This window comes from Zalophus californianus, chromosome 12, assembly GCF_009762305.2.
Source record: "Zalophus californianus isolate mZalCal1 chromosome 12, mZalCal1.pri.v2, whole genome shotgun sequence".
In the NCBI taxonomy this organism is placed as follows: Eukaryota; Metazoa; Chordata; class Mammalia; order Carnivora; family Otariidae; genus Zalophus; species Zalophus californianus.
Window position 1 is genome coordinate 24,133,089 of NC_045606.1, and position 24,804 is coordinate 24,157,892.

At 35.4% G+C, this 24,804-nt stretch overlaps 1 protein-coding gene across 1 annotated transcript in view; it reads right to left on the reverse strand.

Moving 5' to 3' along the window:
• GNAT3 (G protein subunit alpha transducin 3) overlaps positions 1 to 24,804 on the reverse strand; it is a 59,977-nt gene that overhangs the window by 12,728 nt on the left and 22,445 nt on the right. The window contains exons 2-5 of the mRNA XM_027574314.1: positions 18,276 to 18,318; positions 12,364 to 12,505; positions 7,616 to 7,773; positions 2,273 to 2,401 (exon numbers count right to left, since the gene is read on the reverse strand). Of these exons, the coding sequence (XP_027430115.1) occupies positions 2,273 to 2,401; positions 7,616 to 7,773; positions 12,364 to 12,505; positions 18,276 to 18,318 (472 nt within the window). The remainder of the gene's footprint in view (positions 1 to 2,272; positions 2,402 to 7,615; positions 7,774 to 12,363; positions 12,506 to 18,275; positions 18,319 to 24,804) is intronic.

Sequence of the window (24,804 nt, forward strand, 5' to 3'; positions counted from 1 at the left end):
GCTCCGATTTACCTCATGGCACTCAGAGACGCCAGTGTAACAAGTGTGGTCTTGGAAGTCAGAAAGATGTGTTCTATTCACACTTCTAGCACTTCTATGTATGCTCTTGGGGAAATCTTTTACCTCATTTTAGCCTCCATTTTTTTTTTTTTTTGAACTCTTTGTCCAACATAAGGCAGCATTGCTCAGTTCAACATGTTACAAGGAGTGTGTACAAATAGGGTCCATACAGTGATTGGCATAGCACATTTATTCATCTGGCAAGAACTGACTGCAAGCCTACTCTGTGCTAGCCACCATGATAATCACAGGAGATGGTACTGTGAAGACATGGCCCCTACCCTCTGGGACCTCAGAGCATATGAGACAGAAACAGAAACCAAAGAGCAAACAAATAAAGAAGTCAATTTCACATATTAGTAAGTTTTTTTTTTTTTTAAAGAACAAAATAGTATGATATTTCAATCCTGTGAAGACATTGGCTCACATTGGTATGGCAAGTGAGAGCTGTTTGTATTTCTTCCTGGGACTGCCCTTAGTGACCTCACATTGCTAGGTTGCAATTAGCCATTGTTAAGGTATTTTTATACCAAGGGAATCTTCAGGGGCCACACATCGGGCTTTCCTTCTCCCCCTGTCCCAGAGAGCCTACCGATATGTTTACCAGCACACTATCGGGTATAGTAGTGACAAGTATATGCAGGGATGGCAGGAAGAATGATCAAGGATCCATGAGGAGACAGCATCTCATTTCGGAACTCAGTGATAACAAGGAGCCAGTCCTTGCAGAGATCCAGGGTCAGAGCATTTTAGGCAAAGAGAACAGCAAGTACAAAGGCCCTAAGATTTGGAATGTTCAAGGAACAGATATATACAGCAGATAATTTATGATAGTGACTATTTCAGAGAAGATACTAAATTAGTGTTGCATAGACTGACTGGAGTTGTAAACTTCTAGGTATTCAGTATGTGATAGTAATTTGCGTAACTGGTTCATGATCCAGTCTAAACTCTAGAAAATTCCATTAACTTGTGTAATGCTTTGACGGGCTTAGGAGGGGCAGAGGGTCCAAGCAATTGGACTTGGATTCCCATAGGAAAACCTTAGAAACTGGATCAAAAACCAGGCGTCCGGAGAAAGTAGTTGCCAAAGAGGAATTGTACAGCAGCCATGACAGGACTGAAGGCAAACTGCTTACATCTGCCAAGTGTAGATGTTGATGTAAATCTTGGCAGTCCCTTTATCCTGGTTTCATCTTTGACTCATCTGTCAGAAAATTAACTATTTGTGGACCTGAAATTCAGGTGTAAATTTTGAAGAGCTTTCTTTGATATTAACTTGAAAATATACTGGCTATCTATATAACATCTCTTCTAGTTAGATACTCTGTCTCACCAATGTTAATAATAAAAAAACTTTTAAAACTTTTATCCCACTGAAGTAAGTTTTGCTTCACAAATGGATACAGATAATTCATGTCACTTCTGTTCAGTTTTTCTACTTTTAAAAAATATTCCCAGTTTCCATACATGAATGAGTTTATTAATTGCATTTTAATTAATTTTTTCATTCATTAAGTGGTACATCTGGAACCTGGTTTTGATGTTTAACAGTCCATCTTATCCATGATCCACAGGGAGAGGCACTTAAGTGTTGTGACATTTTATAACAACTACAGTTTGGATTTCCATTTCTTGGTATAGTAAGTGAGTGGTTTTGCAATAGCATTTCTAGAAAGGTCTTGATAATGTGACAGCAATAAAAATAGTGGACTCATTTTCATACCCAAACCATGCTTATAAAATAGGTCTTGTTATTTCAGTAAATAGCATCACATTCAAATAGTCCTCTCAATTATTTGCATTTTTTTAAATTAAGGAAGTGAATATGAGTATTTCAGGCAAATGGGAGATTGGAGGACAAAGACATACTATCCATAGCACCTGTTACTTAAATTTTTTTAAAATATATTTTCTTTCTTTTTCTCTCTCTTCTTTTTTTTCCAAAGTAGGTATATCAGTTTCTAGAGGAAAATGAAATCAAACTCCCACCTAGTTAAGACAAGACGTGCTTCTTGGAGGGAGGGATGGGGCGTAGGATGAAGGGTAGGTGTAGGGTCACAGGAAGGCAGTAAAAGCAGGTGGTGCTGAAAGCGAACCAGGCCTGGGAAGGATGCCCAAGCGCTCACTTGGCTCGCATATGGGTTAGACCTTTCTCTGTGAAAAAATATTGAATATTTTTGTTGATGGTTAGAACAGACATGGTGCATACCTGAAATGCAAATCTTTAAAGGAGAATTGAGTTTCAATGATTCCGGTTGTTTTCACTCGAGAATGTAGCACATCTTGCTCATTTGGGACATATCCAGGAGCTGTGATTCTGTTGACATCATTCAGATAGCTAATAAAACAACAAAAATAGCATATATTTTTTAAATTTATGTTTGAACAGACCAGGATTTGGTACAAATGAGTTTTTACTTCAAGGTCCATTAAAATTACTAAGCTCCAGACTGGTGCTTTTTAAATTCTGCTCCTCAGAGCTTGGTGGCTGGTTGTGGCAGAGGGCCAAGTGTGGTGCACAGCTGACCCATGGAGGCCTCTTATAAAGGTTGCTAGATTGATGCTACCTTAGCCTGTATTTTATGAGGTGTATGTAACAGAATTGGTGGTGTATGGATATATTTCAGAGAAAAGTTCTATTCTTAGCTTTTGATCATCCAAAAATGGGTAAGCAAAAAAATGCTATCATGTAATGCTAGGCACTAGACTATCCTAAAAATGCTGTGGTTTGAATTTAGGCACTTTGAATTTTAAGAGAGTAATTGGTTGCAATAATGTTGTTCTCCACAGATTGTCTAGCTTAGGGTTCTGGACCATTTGTGTTAAGTGCCATGATTGTATACAGTTAGTGCAGTTAAAAAAAGAAAACAACAGCCCCTATGGCTGCTGGTGTAAATAAACTGCATCTCCCCATTGGTAAACAGTACTAATAAAATTTTAAAAAATGACCTTATTTAGACTCTGTATGTTCATCTTTTAAGATTGTACATGTTTTTCAGGTATTGACATAGTAAAATAAATGTTGAATTGCTGTTGGGAAAAAAAAAAGAAAAAGAAAACAACAAAAAACTTTTGACTTTCTTGCTGGTTCACAATGGAACTAACTCATGACATTGGTGACCCATCCAAGGGACAGAGGCTGAACTTAGACATTACACCCACTCCTACTACTCTTCTCTTCCACCCATGTGTCAATGTCCTTAACTGTTTCCTGGAGGACATATTTAAAAACCCTACCACACCGTTACCAAGCTGAATACTGCCCTCTTTTTGCCCACAGGGTCTAGGGGTCCTGAGAAGGAGGAACAGGTCTGAGTAAACTGTGTGCTCTATTAGAGTTTGTTAGTTAGAGGAGAGGAAAGGAACTGCTCTTTGCCTCCTTCTTGAAACTAGATCATGTCTTTAAAAGTATTTCATTGCCTTCAAAACATTTGACAACCACTATTCTAGACTTTCAATACTAAGGCTTTAGTAGCTTAACAATATGGCTATTTCTGTGAAAATGCTAAATAGAGATAGTAAAATCTGGTAAGGTTTTTATGACAAAATTGGCCACTATATTAAGTGAAGTTTACATTATGTAGCTAAACGGGAAGATCAGGATGGGTATACATCCATCCAGACAGAATTCGAGGGGTAGAATCTAGCTAAAGAGTACACATTTTTCAAAAGTTGAATTTTTCAGGGATTTAATTGAAGAGTTGTTACATGTAAGCACCTCACACAATGCCTTAAACAGCAAAACTGTGTTGTCATTTTTTTAAAAAATAAATTCAACAGCAATATGGATAATTTATTCTTGGAGGATCTTTCAGCTTTTGAGCCGAAACAAATGGAGTGAATGCCCCAAAGGGATTTTGGCCAAATAGGCAATTATAGTTCAGAAACACATGTATATGTGATGTGAAAATTTATCACCATGCTTTATTCTAAAAAAGCTGAATTTTTCTTAAAACCAAGAGACAAATCAAGATACAGATATTATCAGAAGAAAATATTGGAAGATTTTTCCAGTTCATCTGTTTTCTATTTTGTGAAGTCGGGTCCTTTGTGAATTCCCTATTGACTAAGTCTTCACATATGGGAAAGTCTACTTTTGGTCAGTTGGTTTATGCGGGAACAACAACAAAAGCAAACTTGTCAATATAGCGATTAAATTCATTTTAATGATAGCTAAATGAATACTTTGGTAAAGACACATTTAATGTACTTTCATTTTCATATACAAATGATTTCAAGCAAAGCAGAAGCATTAGCAGAGTGACAAATTTGCATTTAAGATGCCTGCTTTTAATAAATACAAGATTTGAGTGCTCAGGCCTGTGGTCTAGAACTTAAGCCATAAGCCCAACATACATATAGCTCCAATCATTAAAAAATAAAATAAAATAACCTGATTATTTTTCTAATCATGTAAAAATAGTATTTTTTTCCTGTTAGCCTTTGTTAAATCTTAAGGCTTATAGAATTTAAATAGCACATTAAGTGGCCTCAATCAGTAAACCATGAAGCATTAATAAAAAAATCTTTCCCCTGTTTGTCACTGTCATGCCCTTTTTCTTTCAGTTTGCTAGTACTGATGGAGGCAGTTTGGTGTCCTGTTGCCATGGACATTACCTTCCCTGCTCTGATTAGGACTCACCTCTTTGTTAGCCTAAACCTGAAGGGGCTATAGGGTTTTTTTTTTTTTTTTTTTTTTTTAAGATTTATTTACTTGAGAGAGAGTGAGAGAACGCATGTGCATGCACACCTGAGTGGGGGTAGGGGCAGGGTGAGTGGCGATGGGGAGTAAGGGGGAGGGGCAGAGGCAGAAGCAGAGGGAGTGCGAGAGTGAGTCCTAAGCAGACTCCTTCTTAGCACGGAGCCTGACCTGGGCTGGTCTCACAATCCTGAGATCTTGCCCTGACCCCTGAGATCTGAACCTGAGCCGAAACCAAGAGTCAGAAGGTCAACCGACTGCACCACCCAGGTGCCCTGAAGGGGCTCCAGGTTTGAAAAAATGATTAATATCCTATTTTGACTGAAAAAAGAAAAAAGGAAAAAGGGGAAAATGTAGAGAGAGGGAGAAGAGAAAGAAAAGTGGAGGGAGGGAGAGAGGGAAAGAGGCCATTGTTTTGTATAGTACATGTGAAATAGACATGGGTTTGGTACCTATCTGATATTATATTTAGTTTTAAAATGTGAATGTAAGGCAGTATTTGAAAAAAAATGTTAATTTTTGGAAGAAAGCAATGACCGTTCAGCTATTTTTCTTTGTGTTTTACTTAATCTTTCTTTTAAGGGCCTCTAAGGACAGAAAATGATAATATTTAAATTGGGAGGTGTTTTTAATAATGAAAATTTTCTTAGATATGGGGGTGGGAGTAAAGGTGGAGGAGTGGATCAGATTTATTGTCCTACTGCTCTGTAGATCAGTCAGGGTATTTAAAACCATTATAATATGGGCAACATTCACAAAATGGGTACAAATGTGTAATTGCATTTAACTTGAACAGATAAATGCTTTTAATATGAATCTATAAATGTGATAGTTCCACTGTAAATTATATATTTTGTGTGCCAAAACAGAAAAACTGAAACTAAAGTTTAGAAAGATTAGAAAATAAAATGTCATTTCATCTACCCATTTTTAACAATACAATATGTAAAATATTTTTGCTAATAAAAAGCAAAGTGTTTGGTAAACATAATGATAGTATAATTGCAAAACACGTCTTAGAATATTTGAATGGGAAAATAATGCTTAATAGCTAATGTATATCTAAAACGAAATCTATTAAGTACAGCTATTGAAGGGGTTCCGGACAGCACATCCCCCCGTACCCCAGAATGTGCCCCTTTGGCATGTGGATTATTTTGAGCTGAAGGCACCTGAGACCCTGCAGGCTCAAGAGAACATTTGCCCCTCCCTCAGCTGCATAGAAGAATCTAAATTGAGAGTCTTTGCCCTCAATTTAGCAAAGATAAATTTTATCTGAGTGACCTATCTGTATGGCAGGGCAAACATCTAATTACCAAACATCTGCTCTTCTTATCGCTCTGTGAAACATTCCTTTCCTCTCAAGTCCCAGACCACTACCCCCTTCTCTTTAGTTCAGAATAACATATATACCTCATTTCGCCCGACTTTGAAATTTCCACGTCCATGTAGATTCCCTGTAGGTATGCCTATTACATTTTATTTTCTCCTGTTAATCTGTCTCATGTCAATATGATTCTTAGGCCAGCTAGAAGGACCTTGGAGGGGACAGGAATTCTTTGTCCCCAACACTATCTTGTGCTTGTTTCGGCAGCACATATACCAACACCATTAATCTCTCACTTCTTCCCTAGAATTTTGTTAAACAATGTTTTCGGAGACTATTCCACAATTCAATTTCTTATTGTGACTGCCCTTATCAATGATTTATATAGAAAAGCAGTGTTTTCTATACTACAGAGAGTTCTGTTAGTATTAAGATGTGGCTAGGTACTGGGACCCATAAAATAATTCTTTGAGTTTGTGTAATCACATGATGATATGCATTCTCTACTCCACCAAAGAGACAAGAGCAGGACTTTCCTCCAAGGGCTTTAGAATTTAAAATGAACACGAGTGAGTAATCACAGAAGACTGTTGTTGTTATTAGTTTTTCCTAAAATTTATATGGTTTGGTTTCTCTCTATAATCCTTCTGACTATCATGATCAGAAGTCTGAAGTATCATACAAGTTTCACTGTTCTGTCTTCATGTAATCTTTCATTTGCTTCATTTTTACTGTATATATATTTTTTAAAGTATTACTAACGTTCTGTTGAGAGCTCATCAAAAGGACTGTATTTATACCTTTTTAGACATTGCTATGCATGTGTAAATATAATTAATATAGAATAATTAAATTGTATTTGCATACATGTGCACACACAGCACAGGTTAAAAATTTCTTACTAAAATAGAAATTTAAAATAATTTTGATAATGAAATTATTCATACTGTCATAACCTCCTAACTTCCTTATGGCTGATAATTGCCAACTGGATGATAGTAGCTGTGAAGATTACATAATCTTTCTCAAGACTCAAACAGAATCCCACAATACACAAATGTTTTGGAAATCATTATTTTCCTCTAGAATTCAGTATCCTAATCATTGAACCAAAGGAGCGAAAGAATGTGTCATTAATAAAATTATTTTGGAAGATGATTTCAACAATAAGACTAGTAATGAAATGAATGGCCCAAAGCCTCAGTATGCACGTCACCAATCTGCGTTAATGTTGAGCACAGTGCGCAGAGATTAATTCCTTTCAATTGGGAGAAAATATTTGCAAAACAGGGGTCTCAGGCAAATAGTTTCAAAATTAGTTATTTTAAATGCTCCTTTGCTTAGATTTTTAAATCTCATGATGTCACCTTGATCTTTATTTCTCTTCAATTACTTTTTATCTTAGTCTAACAAAATGTGAAGCTGTTTGCATTCCTCATTGGTGATTACAAAAGCAGAGTTTGAAGAATTAGAATTCTTAATATAAAATGTTTCAACTATAATTATTGTCAAACGCATTCACTTACTAAGCTGCTGAGTCGTTGAGGTGATACTCAGATGCCCTTTCAAAGCAGGCCTGAACTCCAGGGTCCCTCCAGAGTCGTTTTATTACCTCGGCCAGTTCGGGTGTCATGCCACCATCTTGCAGAGTGTTCGCCATCGCCCAAAGTTGTTGTTGGTCTTCCTAGAACAATGTTTTTGTGACAATGATAAAAATGTGTTGTTATTTGGAATCATGTAACTTTTTTTTAATAGAGCATTTCAATTTTATTATTTTTATCTTATTCTTTTAGGTAATAATTTTGTTGAGCATCTATTCAGTGTATCTTAAGGTCAATGGAATTTAAGTGTCCTTATAATGGCTGGGTGAAGAGTTCTCTGTTGCAAAAACTATGTATCGTTATATGGTGAAATTAGGATATTTTGGAATATATCATTAACTTCTGAATATGATGTCAAAGGGATTGATAATACTTCAATGTAAATCCATTGAGATCTCAGTCAAAATGCAAGGAGAAAATATAGTGTCTTTTACAAATGAATCCAAAACTAGGAGGCTAATTTGAGAAACCAAGAAAGACAATGAGCATCAGAAGAGTCAAACTTAGACTACTTTGTGCTGTGTGAGGTGGCTCCCAGTGAAGAATGGCCAATGAGAACTTGCTGTTTTTCTGATACAATTCAATTTATTATTTTAAAATACTAATAATGGTCTATTTCACCATTTTATTAAAAATCTGTTCTTTGCATTAAAAATGAAAGGTATGTCTCTCAGTGTCAAAAAGAGGCTCTGTTAAGACTAAAAATCTTATTACATCTGTCTTCACATTCAGTTTTTATTGCTAACCGGAATTGATCAGATGACTATTAAGTCAAAAGTCGTAAATGGCCCAAATCCAGAGACTGACCCCATTTTCGTATATTGGCACAGAGTAAATTTTTAAGTCCTTCTTCCCAATAAGTTGGATGTGAGAGAGGGCTGCAAATCCAGCAAAATATGACCCAGCCAGCTTAGCTGGCATCCTCCCATTTGCCTCCTTTCACTGTTAAGGTACCATTTAGGACAAAGGATGCAGTGAAACAGCTACTCAGACTAGTTAGTCCCTAAGGGAAAAAATGACATGCCCTGTTAGCATTCCTTTACAAACCAAGCTAATTTCTAATATACTCTTTCATTAAAACTTTTTTTTTCCAATTTCAGTTTACACTTTATTTGAATAGATATCATGAAAATAGTCTCATCTTGAACATGTAGATGTCATAAAGTATTCTTCGACCACAACCTCAGTCCTTGTGCTTCCGCCAAAGGGCAGGTCATCGTATCAGCTTGGTTTTTTGTCTTTCAAGACCTTTTATTTTTTAGCTTATTGCTTGCGTAGGTAAAGCCAATGGTGGCTTTACACAGCCAACCGGCTGTGCCTTATAAGCATGTGGGGCACTTTTTAAAAATACTGATACCAGGACCTCAACCCAAACAAAATGAGGCAGAACCTCTGGATGTCAGATTCTACAAAGGTATTTTTGAAAATCTTGCAGGTGGCTCAAATGCGCAGCCTGAGTTGAGAATCCCTGGCAATATAGAGTTTTCTTTAACCGTAAATAATATCTTATTGGACATACGGTATTTTAATTCGTGAAGTTCTTCTACAGTTGTTAAAGGCCTGACATGGTAATTTAAAGAATCAAAATTCATGTGTTTAAGGAGTTGGGCCCCCCAATCATATTTGAATTTTTAAAATATATAATACCCAAATCAACCAGTATTATGAAAAGATGTCTTCCTCATAAAAAGCCAAAGTGATGGAAAACTGATTCCTACTGATAATCTTACTCTCATATTTTAAAAGCTCCAGTGATTTCCCATGCACATTTTCAACCACTTACACGTGTGGACATGTTACAGAGCTCAGAAACACAACACTTCTTTTTTTTTTTTTTTTAAAGATTTTATTTATTTATTTGAGAGGGAGAGAATGAGAGACAGAGAGCACAAGAGGGAAGAGGGTCAGAGGGAGATGCAGACTCCCTGCTGAGCAGGGAGCCCGATGTGGGACTCGATCCCGGGACTCCAGGATCATGACCTGAGCCGAAGGCAGTCGCTTAACCAACTGAGCCACCCAGGCGCCCCAGAAACACAACACTTCTTAAAAGAAATGTACTAGTTCTGTCCTATTCCCACTGGTGATAGCATTTCCTTTTTCAGTAATTCTTTCTGTAAATGAGGATTTGGCTCCCCATCCCAGCTGTGCTGCTCTTTTGAAATAGCTGATGCTTTGTAATTACTTGTCCAGCTTCAGACTTCCCTCTCCTGAGAGCGGATACTGTTTCTATTTTATTTACTGCTGATGCCTCAATATATTCCCAATGTCCAGTCAGGTGTCTGCCATGTAAATCAGTTTAATGAAATATAATTTTTTCAAATGATATTAGATATATAGACTTTAGTACATAAATTTTAATGAGCTTACATTTGGAGTGATTATTGGAAAATAAATACTCAATATTTACTAGGGTCATGACCTGAGCCAAAGGCAGAAGCTTAACTGACTGAGCCAACCAGGTGCCCCAACTTTTCACATTTTTCAAATAGCTCCAAAGAAGTTGTTTTGTTTTTAAGTGGCTTTCCTATATTTCTCTTTGCTTCTGTAATAGTCCTTGAAACTTAATGAAAACACTAAAGTTTTGTGGATAAAGAAACCCAATGTAGAGAGATTAAGTAACTCATCCAAATTTACAGAACCAGTAACCAATAAAGCTTATGGACATTTTCCTTTAGGACTATAATGTAAAAATATATAAATTATATAAATAGCTAAATTGAAAGCTATAGAAAACTACTTTCAGAGTACACACACATAGATGTTTAGCAATTAATCTGTTAAAGAAACAGTTCAAGCCAGGTATTGAGTATATTAATCTTAAAATCAAATACTAAAGAAGGTCACTGAAATTACTATAGTTTTCAACAACTGAAATAAAAATTCGAGTTACATAGTACCTGCCAACTGATGTTTGACACTTAAGGGCATAGGTCCTCCTGAGAAGTCATATCAGTCCTTCGGTGCTGCATAAATTACTCTTTTACCATTTAATGTACAGTTTGAATAAATTGCATTTATCCTAATTTTCAGTCAGCATAGTGGCAGCAATCTACAGAGTCTATATTATTTTCACTCCACCTGCATGCCAGATCATTACGATGTTAATCAGTGGGGGATTAGCAATCATTCCTGATCATTAAAAGTATTTTTATAAAAATCCCTGCATTGGGAAAAGCACTCTAATGGAAGCCAGAATTGGGTTTTGCCCAAAACACTGGCTATGCAATGCAAGCCACCTTGCTAATCTTCTTTGGCCTTTATTTTTCACATCTTTAAATATGAGGCTTATACCAGGTTGTTTCTGAAGGGCCATTTTAAAGTCTCAGATCCTTAGAAACAGCCAAGGTCAGAGGGATAACCAAACTACCCTTAAATAAAAAGGGGATCACCAAGTCATGGAATGGTAAAGAATGCAAGGATATTGGAGTTGAGCTCTTGCAAGTTCCCCTCTTATATGTGAGTGGGAAACTGTAACTTAAAGAAGGAGATGACTTACTGGAGCCCACTTTGAGGAAAACTAAAAATGGAAGAGGAGTCTAGCCAAACTCCTGACTCTGCTTTACAAAGGATCTGCCCTGAGAACATACTTAGAATTTTTGTGCTCTTTGTTGGAAAATGGCAGAACAAGTTGAGGGTTTACCATTTCCTTTAAAATTAACAGCATGAAAGAGGTATTTTTCTTTTTATACTAATGGTGTCCAATGGTAATTTACATGGTCTAACCCTAAACTCCTGGAGGGGTAGGAAGAGGAAAGTACAAGGGTCATATTCTTCTCTATACTTAACATGCTGTTCCTCTCTTTCTTATTGTAAGTGTACAAGGTATCTAAGTTACACTGGGAGCAGTTCAGTTGATATCATCTGGGGGCACCCAGCTGCTCCAGGACTGGACAAATGGAAATGAGTGTTTTCCTGTTGATTGTACACTATTACTCCTTTTTTGCGTGTGGTTAACTATTGTTCTTTGGAGAACGCTATATATATAGTTGCCAACTAAAATAGTTCTATATGCTTGCACATAAACGGTTTGAAATTAAGTGGGTTTTTAATGTATTTTAACACAAAATAATTATATTACAAAATATAAAATAGAATGAAATGAAACTGTTTAGATGCTACCTTATAAACATAACTCTGACTACTTGAATATATTTATTACACAAAAATCTTACTTAGTCACACAATTTGGAATTCTTTTTTAAAAAATTAACACTATAAAATAATCATTTCCCTGCCCAACATTGTCTTATAATTATTGTTGAACAATAATGATAATTAGAATGTTATTACTATTACTACAATGTTATGAATATAATTATAATCACTCCATGAAATGACTCATAATTAAACTAGGAAAATAAAAGTAGGGCTATTGCAGTTTGATTTTATGGGATGAACTCTTCTGTATTTAGTAAACATCAATATTTTACTCTAATACAGTATATTATTTGATATCACGTTTGATTCCTGGGAGAAAATGCTGAATAATATTATGGCACACAAAGTTTCACTTAAAGGAAAAAAGGATATCTTACACTAAACAGAATTAAAGTTCCCCAAATTCATATTTTATATTCTTGAATTTTTGGTATAGATTAGTACTACAAATTTAGTTCTGTTTTACGGCTCAAATTCCATTGTAGGACTACAACTGTCATTATTTGCATACTTACTGCACTTGTGGGGTTTACATAATCAATCTGGAGGGTAGTCATGGCTTTCACAATAGCTAGGATGGATTGCAATGTATTACTGTATATTACTGCTTTGAACTCCATGCATTCTTGCTCACTGTAACCATTCTTATGGATGATCCTATAATTTAAAAATGAAACGCTTTTGTGAGTTGAGCAATTTTTAAAAATAATATTAAAACACATCAACAATAATTTGCTTGACTGAAATTCCAGTATATATTTGTTACAAAAAATATTGTCCATATGTATATGTTAAATCTGAACAATCACATGGCTTTGGACTTTTATTATTATCATTGGGACTTAATACAATATTTTCTTTCTGAGCTCCTTGTGCAAAATATAAAGAGGACTTAGAATTTGCCCAAAGTAAACCAGTATTTAAAATGAGTAAATCATGAGAATTTTACTTAGAAAGCTTATTATTTTCAAAAAACAAATTTCCAGTTTCCCGGGACAAAGATACATACAGAGTTCTGAAACTAGTCTTTATAACGTGGTGTCTAGAGGAAGCAAAGTAATTTAGTAGAACATTCATTTCTTTTCCTATCACTTAAGACGCACTGGAAAATAGGAGTGACTGCTTTCTATTTATAGCCTTAACAACGGCATCTTTTTTTTTTTTTTAAATGTAGGTAATTACCTGCTATTAAATCCCCTGTAACTTTTCCATCTGTGTACGTGCCACTAGTTCTCAAAGTTGAAAGGCTCACTTTATTTGGCTGAACTCTTCTTTTCCTTCCATTCACTCAGTCAGAACTCAAAATTTTATTGTTTAGGCATATTAGATTGAAATAGATTTACCTTCAAAAGCTAAAATCTCTGCATATGCTAGTTACTTTATTGCTTCTTTATTGTATAATATGTTATTGCCCCTTTCTTTTTGTTGTTGTTTTTGAAGTTCTTTGTGTACATTAGGCATCATTTTGTAAGTCATATTCTGAAGGGTTTGTGTTTTATCTATATACAGAGAAGCTTTAGCATAGGGGAAAAAGAATACAAATGCTCCCCAAGATACTAAAACTTTTTTTTAATTATGCTATGTTAGTCATCATACAGTACATCATTAGTTTTTGATGTAGTGTTCCATGATTCATTTTTTACATATAACACCCAGTGCTCCATGCAGTATGTGCCCTCCTTAAGAGCCATCACCGGGCTAACCCATCCCCCCCACCCCCTCTAAAACCCGAATACAAGAATTTCTGCTGTGAAAATAGAGGTAGCCCCTATATCCATTATTGATTGTTTTTGCCATTTGCTTGCCAGGAATTGCTGTATTTCTATTTTAAGCATGGCCATGTTTATCTTGCTGTATTAAACAAAAACTTTAATAAGTAAATAAAGTAGACAACTAAAGGTTGTAGAAAAATGCAGTAAAATGTCTTTGTGGATAGACCAAGAATAAGTTCATTAAATCTCAGGTCTTTCTCAAAAACTGAAATTGGAAAGTTATTTTAATTACTAAATTAAAATGGCAGTTACCAGTAAACTTGGGGCCATTTAGGTTTTCTTACTGGAACAAGTTCTGATTCCTATCTTTTCATCATAGGGTAAGGAAACATCACAAAGCAAAATGGTAAGAGCGGACTTTAAAAAATCCAGCCGTAGTGGGACTTTAAGCAACGTTGTTTTTCTAGGAACTGCATAAATCCATTTCTGTGAGATAGAGCTTTCTACTTGCAAGCTGATTCCGAAATCTGTTCCAATTAATGAGCTTTTACTGGGCATTTTCTGTAACATACTGCATTATGTGCTAAAGAGAATGAATTATACTTTCTCTCCTCCCCAAAAACCTATAGACTAGAGCTCCACTGTCCAATACAGTAGCCACTAGATGTTAATTAAAATTAAAATAATTCCTCATTCACACTAGCCATATTTCAAATGCTTAATGGTCACATATGACTAGGAGCTGCCATATTGGAGAGCACAGATAGAGAATCTTCCTGTCATCACAGAACATTCTATTGGATAGTACTAGATTATAGAAAGGTAGAGCATAAAATCCATTTTTATGCAGTGTGATAGTATATAACGACAATGTCTGCAGGTGGTACCATAAACTAGAAAAGAAAAAGTGATAAACTTTATTGGGAGTAGGTATAAGGGATCACAGGAGACTGCCTGGGAGCAGTGATGATCAGTTGAGTTTTCAAGGAGAAGTCGTTATTTCCAGATAATGAAAAGGAAGAACGTTCTAGGCTGAAGGATCTGTATGACCAAATAGATGGTTACCATCATCAGGCTCTCCGTGTATGCAAAGCATGGTGTTAAGTCCTTTATATGTCTTCTCATTTCTTGCAATTAAGTCCTTTAAAGAAGGTGAAATTGTTACCTACATTTTACAGGAAAGAAATGTAGGCACAGATAACTGAAGGAACTACCCCTAACTTACTCAGTACGTGGTACAGTCGGGCAACGAATGCAGTCTGGTTTGGGAGCCTGTGATCTTAGCTGCTAAACTGTTCTGCCTTCCGTAGTCCACGGAACTATGTGAGTTCAGCATTTCCAGTGCAGAAAGCAGGAAAGGGGAAGTCACGGGACATTAGAGCGAAGAGACAGCTAAGAGCTGGATTCTAAAGTAACTTATGTATCCTTCAAGGAGTCTGTTCTCGGTAGCCCATGAAGAGTACAATTTGGGAAAGAGATGCAGTTTTCTTTTTTAAAGAAATCGGTTGGTGTTGGTGTGGACATTGCAGTGGAAGAAAGAGGAGGGAGGGAAAAAGGGCTTTGCAGGATACTGTATTAATCCAGTTCCGAAATGCGGGGGTTTTAAGCTAAGGCAGAGACAATAGGGATAAATGACACCCTTGAAGACAAGAGTTGTGTAGATGTGGCAAAACTTAGAAAGTGAATGTCAACCTATCTACACCCAGATTAATTGCTTTAGAGACCTCTGCTGCTATAATTCACTGTAGGGACAAGGAGGCCAGATGGGGAGATCACTTAGTGTTGTTTATTCTGATTTGGACCTATCCATAGAATATGGAGGTAGACGTACCTACTTCCCCAGTTTAGACAAAGTGAATTTGAAAGAAATATCCTGAGACAGTCCGCTTGAAGATGAGAGTAAAAATCACGGTACCTTAGCAGTTTTCATGTGAAGGTATAAAGTAAGCAGAGAAGGGGGCCAAGTGCATTAGATACACCAGCAGTCAGGATGTGGTCAGAGAATCTGAGAATAAAGCAGGCAATTAGGAAGTAAACTAGGAAAGAGTTATTCTAAAAGCCAGGGTGAAGTTTTAGAAGAGAAAAGCCCAGTGGAGTTGAATGGAATTAAAATAGGCACCAGGTGTTATACGCAAACAATGAATCATGGAACACTGCACCAAAAACTAATGATGTAATATATGGTGATTAACATAACAATAAAAAATAAAAAAAAGATTAAAAAAAACTAATGATGTATGGTGATTAACATAACATAATAAAAATAAAAAAAATAGGAACTCATGATGGGGCGCCTGGGTGGCTCAGTCGTTAAGCGTCTGCCTTCGGCTCAGGTCATGATCCCAGGGTCCTGGGATCGAGCCCCTCGTTGGGCTCCCTGCTCAGTGGGGAGCCTGCTTCTCCCTCTCCCGCTCCCCCTGCTTGTGTTCCCTCTCTCGCTGTGTCTCTCTGTCACATAAATAAATAAAATCTTACAAAAAATAAAAAAATAAAATAGGAACTCATGAGCATTCCAGACAAAGTGGCAATTAGGAGATAATACTGATGTTTATAAGGGCAATTGATGTGGCATGCCAGAGGCAGGAGTGATGGAAATGGTTTAAGAGCAAAGGGAAGGTAGAAGAGTGAAGAGACCTAATGGCAATGATTCTTCATAGAGTCTGCCGCGAAAAGGAAGGAGGAGATAGAATGAGGAGACTCTTTGTTACTAACAAAAGCAATACTTGCTCATTGTAGAAAATGTGAAAAGTCCAGCAGTATTCAAAATGAAGGTGCAATGTAACTTTAAATCCCGGTATTGAGAAATAAATATCATTGAACATTGGCCTATATTCTCCCCTTTTAGAAAACTATTTTGTCATAGTTGAGGTAAAGATGTTTATGCAATTTTGGATCTTAGTTTTTTTAACTAGCGTAAGTATTTTCTGCTATTAAAACTTTCTCATATACTTATAACTTGTAATGGATGCAAAATATTGCAATTGAAAGGTGAATTGTTTCATACTTTTGCAATCTATTTCCTTGTGTTTTATTTTAATTTAGGGTACTTTATTCTATCTCGTATTTCATTATTTTAAATAAGACTAATCTAAATCTCTTGGGTCATAAATGTTCATATTTTCTTGTTTATATTATTTTATTTTTGTGCTTTTTCAAATTTAAATATTTTACTAAAATTCTCAGAAATATATTTAGATCAATAATTATTATTTTCCCAGTTTCCTATGTAGATTGCAAAATTATTTCTATAAATTTGCTATAACAAATTATTTTACCGGTAGTAATGAGAAATATTAACTTCTCAAAACCTCACCTTTATTGGGTAATATTATTTAAAATTGTTTGCTAATCTACTAAGATAAAGCATAGCTCATTATTGCTTTAAATAGATATTTGAATTTTGTCTCGTGTGAATTGTTCATAGTCTCTTTCCATTTATATATATTGGGCAGCTTATTTTTCTCACCAGTCTATATGACTGTTTATATTATGATAGTCAATTATATATCATATTCATTACAGATTTTTTCTTTTCTTTTTTAAAACTTATTTATGGCTTATGTATTTAAAAGTTTTAGTTTTTAAATAGCCAAATAATTGCTTATGTCTTGTTTTACTGCATTTAACTTCATAGAGAATGAAGAGGTAAAAAGGTTAGGGATTTGAGCATGATTAGAACCAGAAAGAAAAGAACAGGTGGACACAGTGGGAGTGTGATGGGGGCGGGAGATGATTTGGGTGCACGGATGGAGCTGAGAACCCAAAAGCCGTCTGAGCAATGATCAGGGGAAAGGAGTGTCCTTTTCTTCAAAGACAGAAGAAAAGGAACAAAATTTGGTTGCAAGTACACCTGTCAGGAAATTCCAAAAGTGGGACTTAAATAATTGTTTGTTTGGAATTGCATAACATTATTATTTGAAAAGAAAGAAAAGACCAGTGATTTAGATTCTAAACAGACAATCGCATCATTGACTGGGGTATCATTAGGTGACCTATTCCAAAGAACAAGATCTTCCAACATAGAATGAAAAATTAGCCAAAAAAAAAAAAAAAAAAGACGCTCTTCTTCTCCTATAGCAATAGTTGTCCTTGAAAATTCTGCAGCAGTGACAGAGCCATGAAGTTTTACACAATCCCCTCCACTTACCAATTGAATTTTATTCATGTAGTCATTATATTCTTGAATTTTAGCACTTTTGTGTTTGTTGTCTCATTAAAGAATCCACGTCTATTTCATTATAAAAAGATTTTTAAAAAGTAGAGAAAAGAAGTGCAAAAATAAATTGAAATCCACAATGGTAATAACTTTGAATAAGCACTTTATTCCCAGGGAGGCAAAATGCCAATTAAAAATACCATTTCCTCTTAAATTCAACTGGGTCATCGACGGACATATTTTGAAATGCTTATGGCTCCTGCCCACAATACCGAAGCCCTAGATTAGGCCCAGATTAATATATTTAAAACATGACTGCTTTGAGTATTCATCTTGTTGAGAGGCAAAATTTAAAAGAAAAATGGAAACTCCAATACCACACATAAGTTACACTCCCTGCTAAAGGATAGGACGGAGACTTGCACGGGAATTGAGCTAGCTCTTCCACCACCTGCATGTATAGACCATCAGTCAGATTTTCCCAAAGTATTTCTTTTCAGACTGGTCGAGTACACAGACGGACTTCAAATATCAAACATGTAAAATGGTGTATACCTACTTCATTTGTTTAACGATTGTACTTTTTCCAGATTCTCCGGCACCTGCAACAGAAAGAAGGGAGTGTTACCAATTGCTACCTTAAATTCATATAGATAATAAAACCTGGGATTTTTACTTTCTTGTGGGTAAATCTTGACCAGACAACTCTCCTGTATAAAGAAGAAAAATAATCTCTGTCCAGTCTTGAAAGATATTAGCTGCCCACTTTCCAGGAGAGCAGAAGAAAATAAAACCCTCTATGATTGATGTTAAATCCAGATACAGGTCCGGCTTCAAGGGAAAGGGTATCTTCTAAAACAAGAAACGTGTACTCTCAGGAAAAAAAAATAATATTATTATTGCCTTTGAACAGAATTTGGAAAGCTCATGTCTCCTGGGTTTGCACCCCAAGGAAAGTAGTCCCAACTTTGCAGTCTCTAGAAAACTCTTGTCTCCCAGAATGTCTCCTCATATATCCTATTTGATTAAATAGCAATAAAAAAGAACACTAGACAATTGTCTTTTATTTCCAGAATTGTTTGAAGCCTATTCTAATTGAAGAATGGACTCTTGTCTTTATTATTGTGTTTACCTTAGTACATAGGTGTTTTCTCTTCTGCTTAAATAAAGGAGTTAATAACACTAACAACACTAAGCAAACCTGAAGAGCCTGCAGATAACAATGATGTGGGACTATATGCAAATGGATGTGTACTCCAGGGGGAGGAACAAGGGGCGGCAGTAATACCATAGAGAACCAGTTGCATTTACCTGGAACGTTTATTTTAGTTGATGATATACAATATGCAACTTTATTTTGGTATGTTTGGCAAGCAATGTAAAAGAGATGCAAAATTCACATGATTTTTTTAAAGATTTTATTTATTAGAGAGAGAGAATGAGCAGGGGGTAGGGGCAGAGGGAGAGGGAGAAGCAGACTCCCCGCTGAGCAGAGAGCCTAATGCTGGGCTCGATACCAGGACCTCGGGATCATGCCTGAGCTGAAGGCAGACACTTAACCAACTGAACTACCCAAGCGCCCCAAAATTCACATGATTTTTAAAATACAAAAGATGAAACTTCGATGAAAAAAAATCTGATTCTTTCCAGCTATGTCTCAAGGCCTTTTGAGCATATTTCTCGAGTGTTCTTTGCCATTAATGAGTGTTGACTTGGGAAATGAAACCCAAGAAGTACTGAAATGAAGTGACCTGGGTTTGAGGATTTGGCTTTGTCCCCATGTGTGCACACATATATGTTTGTGTGGAGCTGCGATATCTTTGGTAAATTCGTTAGCCCCTTAATTTCCTTGTCTATAAACTGAGAATATTTACCTCACAAGATTATTAGAAGACTATGACATAATAAGCATGAATTTATCTGCCAACTACCATGCAAAATAAAACATAGAGCAATGTACTTAAGAATCCAAGGATGAAAGAAATTCTGTGGTGTTTTGCAAAGAGAACAGTGTCGAGATACCCTACATGTACTAGGTGAATGATGCTGAAGCAACTGGGTATTCATGTGGAAAAACAGCACTGACTTTTATATGACAGTAAGCCAAAATTAATTTGAACTGATTCATAAACATGTATGTGTTTCTGTGTATAATGAAACTCTAAAAGTTCTAGAGCAATATGTAGATGCAAAATCTTTCCAAACTTGAAGTAGTCAAAATGCTCTTAGATAGGACATAAAAAAAAAAAATTGAAAATTGATAAATTGGACTTGTTCATGGTTAAAAATCTCTGCTCTCCAAACACTATCAAGAAAATAAAATGACAATCCAATGTTTCCTAGGAGGAAACGTTCACACCATGTATGTCAGGCAAAGGACAGGTACCCACATTTATAAAAACTATTGTAAGTTCATAATGAGAAGACATAAAAATCTAATAAAAATTAGGCAAAAAAAATTGAACTGATGTTTCTCAAAAAGAGATATATGTGACTAATAATCTTATAAAAAGATGCCCGATATTACTCGTAATTGAGGAAGTGCAAATGGCACCATAGAGAGATGGCATTACATATCCAGTAAAATTGGCTAAAATTTAAGACTCACAATACCAAGTATTGACAAGGACATAGAGCAACTGGAAGACTCTAACATTGCTGGTAGAAAAGTACATAGGATAGCAACTTTGGAATATAGTTGGCAGCTTCTAAGATGTTAAACATAAGCCTATCATATGATCCAGGCATTACACTCCTAGGCATTTACTTCAAATAAATGAAAATGTACATCCTCACAAGGATTTGTACATGAATGTTCATGAAACTTATTTGATAGCCCCAGAGCAGTAATACCCAAATGCCCATTAACAGGGACAATAAAATGTAGCCTATCTTTATAATGAAATGCTACAAGCAGTAAAAAGGAACACATTATTGACTCATGCAACAACATTAATAAACCTAAAATAATTATGCTGAGTGAAGGAAGACACAAAAAAGTATATTTATCCCATATATTCCATAGTATATTTGTTTCATTTATATAAAACTCTAGAAAGTACAAACCAAAGCATAGTGACAGAATGCTGACCAGTGCTTCCTACTCGTGGGAGAGGAGAAAGGCAAGGATTGTAAAGGCACTTGAGGAAAATTTGGGGGTGATGAAAATGTTCAGCATCTTTAATCATGGTAATAATGATTTCATGGTGTGTACATCTATCAAAACTCATCAAGTTGTACCCTTTCAGTATTTGTAGTTTATTATATATAGATTTTATCTCAATCTTGCTTAAAAAACCTACATCCTCACCAACTTAGAACAACAACATTGTAGGTCATTATCCAGAATAATACAGAACAGAAAACACCAACAATTTTTGAGGTCTAATAGTGCCATAATATCATTAATGTGTGTTTTCTGAAGTAGGATATTACATTTTTATAGTTATACTTTAAACAGGATAAATGCAGTGGGACTCAGGAATGTTCATATAAGAGTGTTGATTAAAATGATGACTAATGTGAGGATGACTGCCATATGAAGAGTCTAAAAATGGATATGACTCTTGAGAGTGAAAATGATAGGAGAATTTGGTTAAAATTACTGCAAGATGTAGGACATATTGTATAGATAAAATGGGATATAACGACATACCTTTTCGTGTATTATCTATGTGATAAATACCTATGTATTTATCTTTAGTGTATTTATCTATGTGATAAATACGTATTTCTCTTTATGGGAAGGAGAAAATTCAGGCAACCACTTGAACTTTGAATGTTCTGATTTTATAGATAGGAGAAAAGCGGAGAGTCACCAAGAGTTGGCAAAACCCGATAAAACAAATTTGTTCATAAAATTTTTAGATACAGTCACCAGTAAATCTTGAAGGTATTGGGGGGGAGGTTCAGCATTTTGTAATTGATATGAAATCATATTTTTTGGAATGTATCCTCAGGTTACAACAAACTTTTCTTGGAAATTTGACATTAAAATATGGTATATGACCAAGCACCCGAACTAGAATACCAATGAGTAGATTTTTGGGTTTTCTCATCCTAATTTTTGTATCTTTAAGAGAAGCAAGAGACCGATATATTACTGTCAGCTCCAAAAATTGGGTCACAGGACACATTCGAAGTCTCTGTGTGCCTGTTAATTTTGGCAGTTTTAAAATTTCCTAGGAAAAATCCTAATTCAGGAAAACTAATAAACATATATCCCTTACCAGCATGGCGGTCAACTGCCTTGTTTTACCTCTGTTTTTATGTAAGCAAAAGTAATATGACTTTTGGTAACCCGGAATCTCAGAATTCTATTGAAATTTATATCAAAATATGTATTGAATCAGAGGAACCTGCCTACCCTGTTTCAATTTTTAACTTCACTGTCACTCACTTTATTCTATTTTCCCTACTCCACTTTTTCCAAGCGCTTATCTTATTCTACAAACTTACAGATTACTCACATGCTGTTTTTAATTTTTCTTGTCTGTCTTCCAATGCTGTGAGGTTAACTGCACAAGGGCGGGGGTTTTTGTTTTGCTTCCTGACGGATCTAAAGCATCTAGAAGAGTGCCTAATCATAGAATTTCAATGCAATAAATGAATTCTTTAAATTTGTGCTTCAAAAATACAATTTTGCCCTCTGTCTTGTATATTATATTTTTCACATTGCAACATTTCTCCCTGATTGGCACTATTTTCTTAAGCCGTGATAAACAGATATAATGGCAGCTAAATTGAATTCTACCTCACAATGAACTTGTATTGTCTCAGCCTATCTAAGTGGATCTAGCTCCTGCAGTTTATCTGCAACGGCTGCCCAGGATATCAGAGTGGCAAAGCTATGGGAAATGAAATTTTATTGCCTGGTGGGGATAAATGGATTCTTCTTCTTGGGTAAGCCTCTGGCATACTTCTCCTTATGGCTTTATGTTAGTGTGGTCTACACCACACAGCATAAAATTTGACGAATGCAAAATCAACCACAGCAATTTGCTAATCTTTCTTTGACTGACAGATGGAGCAAAACCATCTCATTTAATAGTGACTGCTATGTCCAAGAGTAAAACTTCTGGGGATCAAATAAAAATCACATTAAAATATCACCTCACCAATCTTCAGAAGACAACTGGCTATATTATTTTGCATGGTTGAGCATTGCTTGTTTGCAACAGTGGTAAGAGCAAATCGATGAGCTTTGTACAACATCGTGGTTTGCTGGCTTCAGAAAATTTGCTATTTTGCTCCAGGCTGTGCATTACTTTGGAAAAATAAAAAAGTTATCCGGCAAGATTATAAAACTGTTCTTGGTAGTTTTGTTTTAAATTCTCTAACAGTAGATGTGGACATGAGATATTATAGCATCAGCCTCTATAGGTGACATATTTGGAGAATATCTCACTTCTTCATATTTATATTTATATTATTTATATTTATGTTTATATTTATATTCATGTTAATAACTTTGCTATATGGAAAATTACAGAGTGATAGGGATGTGGGAGGAAAGCCGACGGGCCCGATAGGAACTCCCTTGCTTGTTCATGCAGGTGTATTTAGTCTTAGATTTTGTTGAATCAGAATGGAAATAGTGGGGGGTAAAAAACTTTGGAGAAAATCTGAGACTGAGAAAAGGAGCTCATCTCTATTATATTTAATTGTGAAGCATACTGACAACACTAAGATCTGGCACATTTCCAAAATTATTTCTGAGTCTAGAGGGTATCTTATTATAAAATGATTCTTTCTAGGTTAGCTGATCATTCATGACCTTTCTTGGGTAAGCAGAATAATCAGTCATGTTTAAAAAATAGTATGTAAGTTTTTTTTTAAATGAAACTACATATGAAATGAGTATTTTCTTTGGAAGACTTTACAAAAGGTATCTGGAACATTTCTTGCTCTATGTAGTGACTCCAGTCTTTTATATGAAGGTCTAGTACAGTCAGCTACAGCATTAACAGGAAAATTCCTGAAGAAAAGCGAATCTCTCTAAAATCTCATTTATTATCTGAAACTCTATTATAAAGTTATTTCCAAAATAAATTATCAAGTCCCATATTCACAATGATTCTGGGTCATAGTTCACAATAACCATTCCATTCTTGTATGATGAGATCATGTTACAGAGTCAAATATAGACATCAAAACAGCGTGTTCACATAGGCTGAGGGCATCCAGAAATAATCTCTTCCTTCCAAATTGGTCACCACTAAAATTATTTTCTGGGTCAAGGGGTACTAGGGGAATTTTATTTCTTGGAAGGGGATAATGTTTCAAATAATTAAATATTTCAGTTTATGCCTCATATTTTAATACTTATAAATTATTCCTGGGAATTAGAGATTTTATTCCACATTTTTATTTGCAAATATTCAAAACAATTTTGAAGCTGTATAGATACTTGTAACTGAACTTCAGCTGAACACATGCATTTGCTAAAAGAGGCAAAATGAGAATAAACACTCCAACTTGTTATCCTGCATAAGATTTCTTGTAGGTGGTTTTAAAAATCACACAACTGTGCAGTAGAATAAAACCTCAGAAATCAACCAGTTACCTATGCATATCTCTTCATTCCATGCATGAGAAAAATGAGTCCAGTAGAAATTTTGATACTCACCCAAATCTACCTTAAAACAGAGAAGCTCTGTCTTCTGACTCCCATATTAATGCTGTAATGTTGCTTTTTTTTAAAAAAAAATAAGTACTGGTAATGTCAATATCAATATGATTTCAACACAGAAATTATTTTAAATTCCTTCATTTTAAATTAAATGAAAGCAGTATACTTTTCATAGATCCTGGTATGCAGTGTCTGCTTGTCATGCATTTATAGACTGCAGCATGGAAGGTTTTTAGGGTAGCCCTTTTGAACAACTTAATTTTATTGCAGGGACTCTTCCTCTTTCTTATGGAGCAACAACAAAATTATCTGTTTCTTCTGCATGACAGCCCTTCAAATCGTCTAGACTGAAAGTAGGAAAATGTGATAAGCATTTTGGAATTAAACAAATGTGGGCTCGCAGTTATTTCTGACTTTGGGGATCGGGGATCTTGATCAAATTTAATCAGAGAGTCAG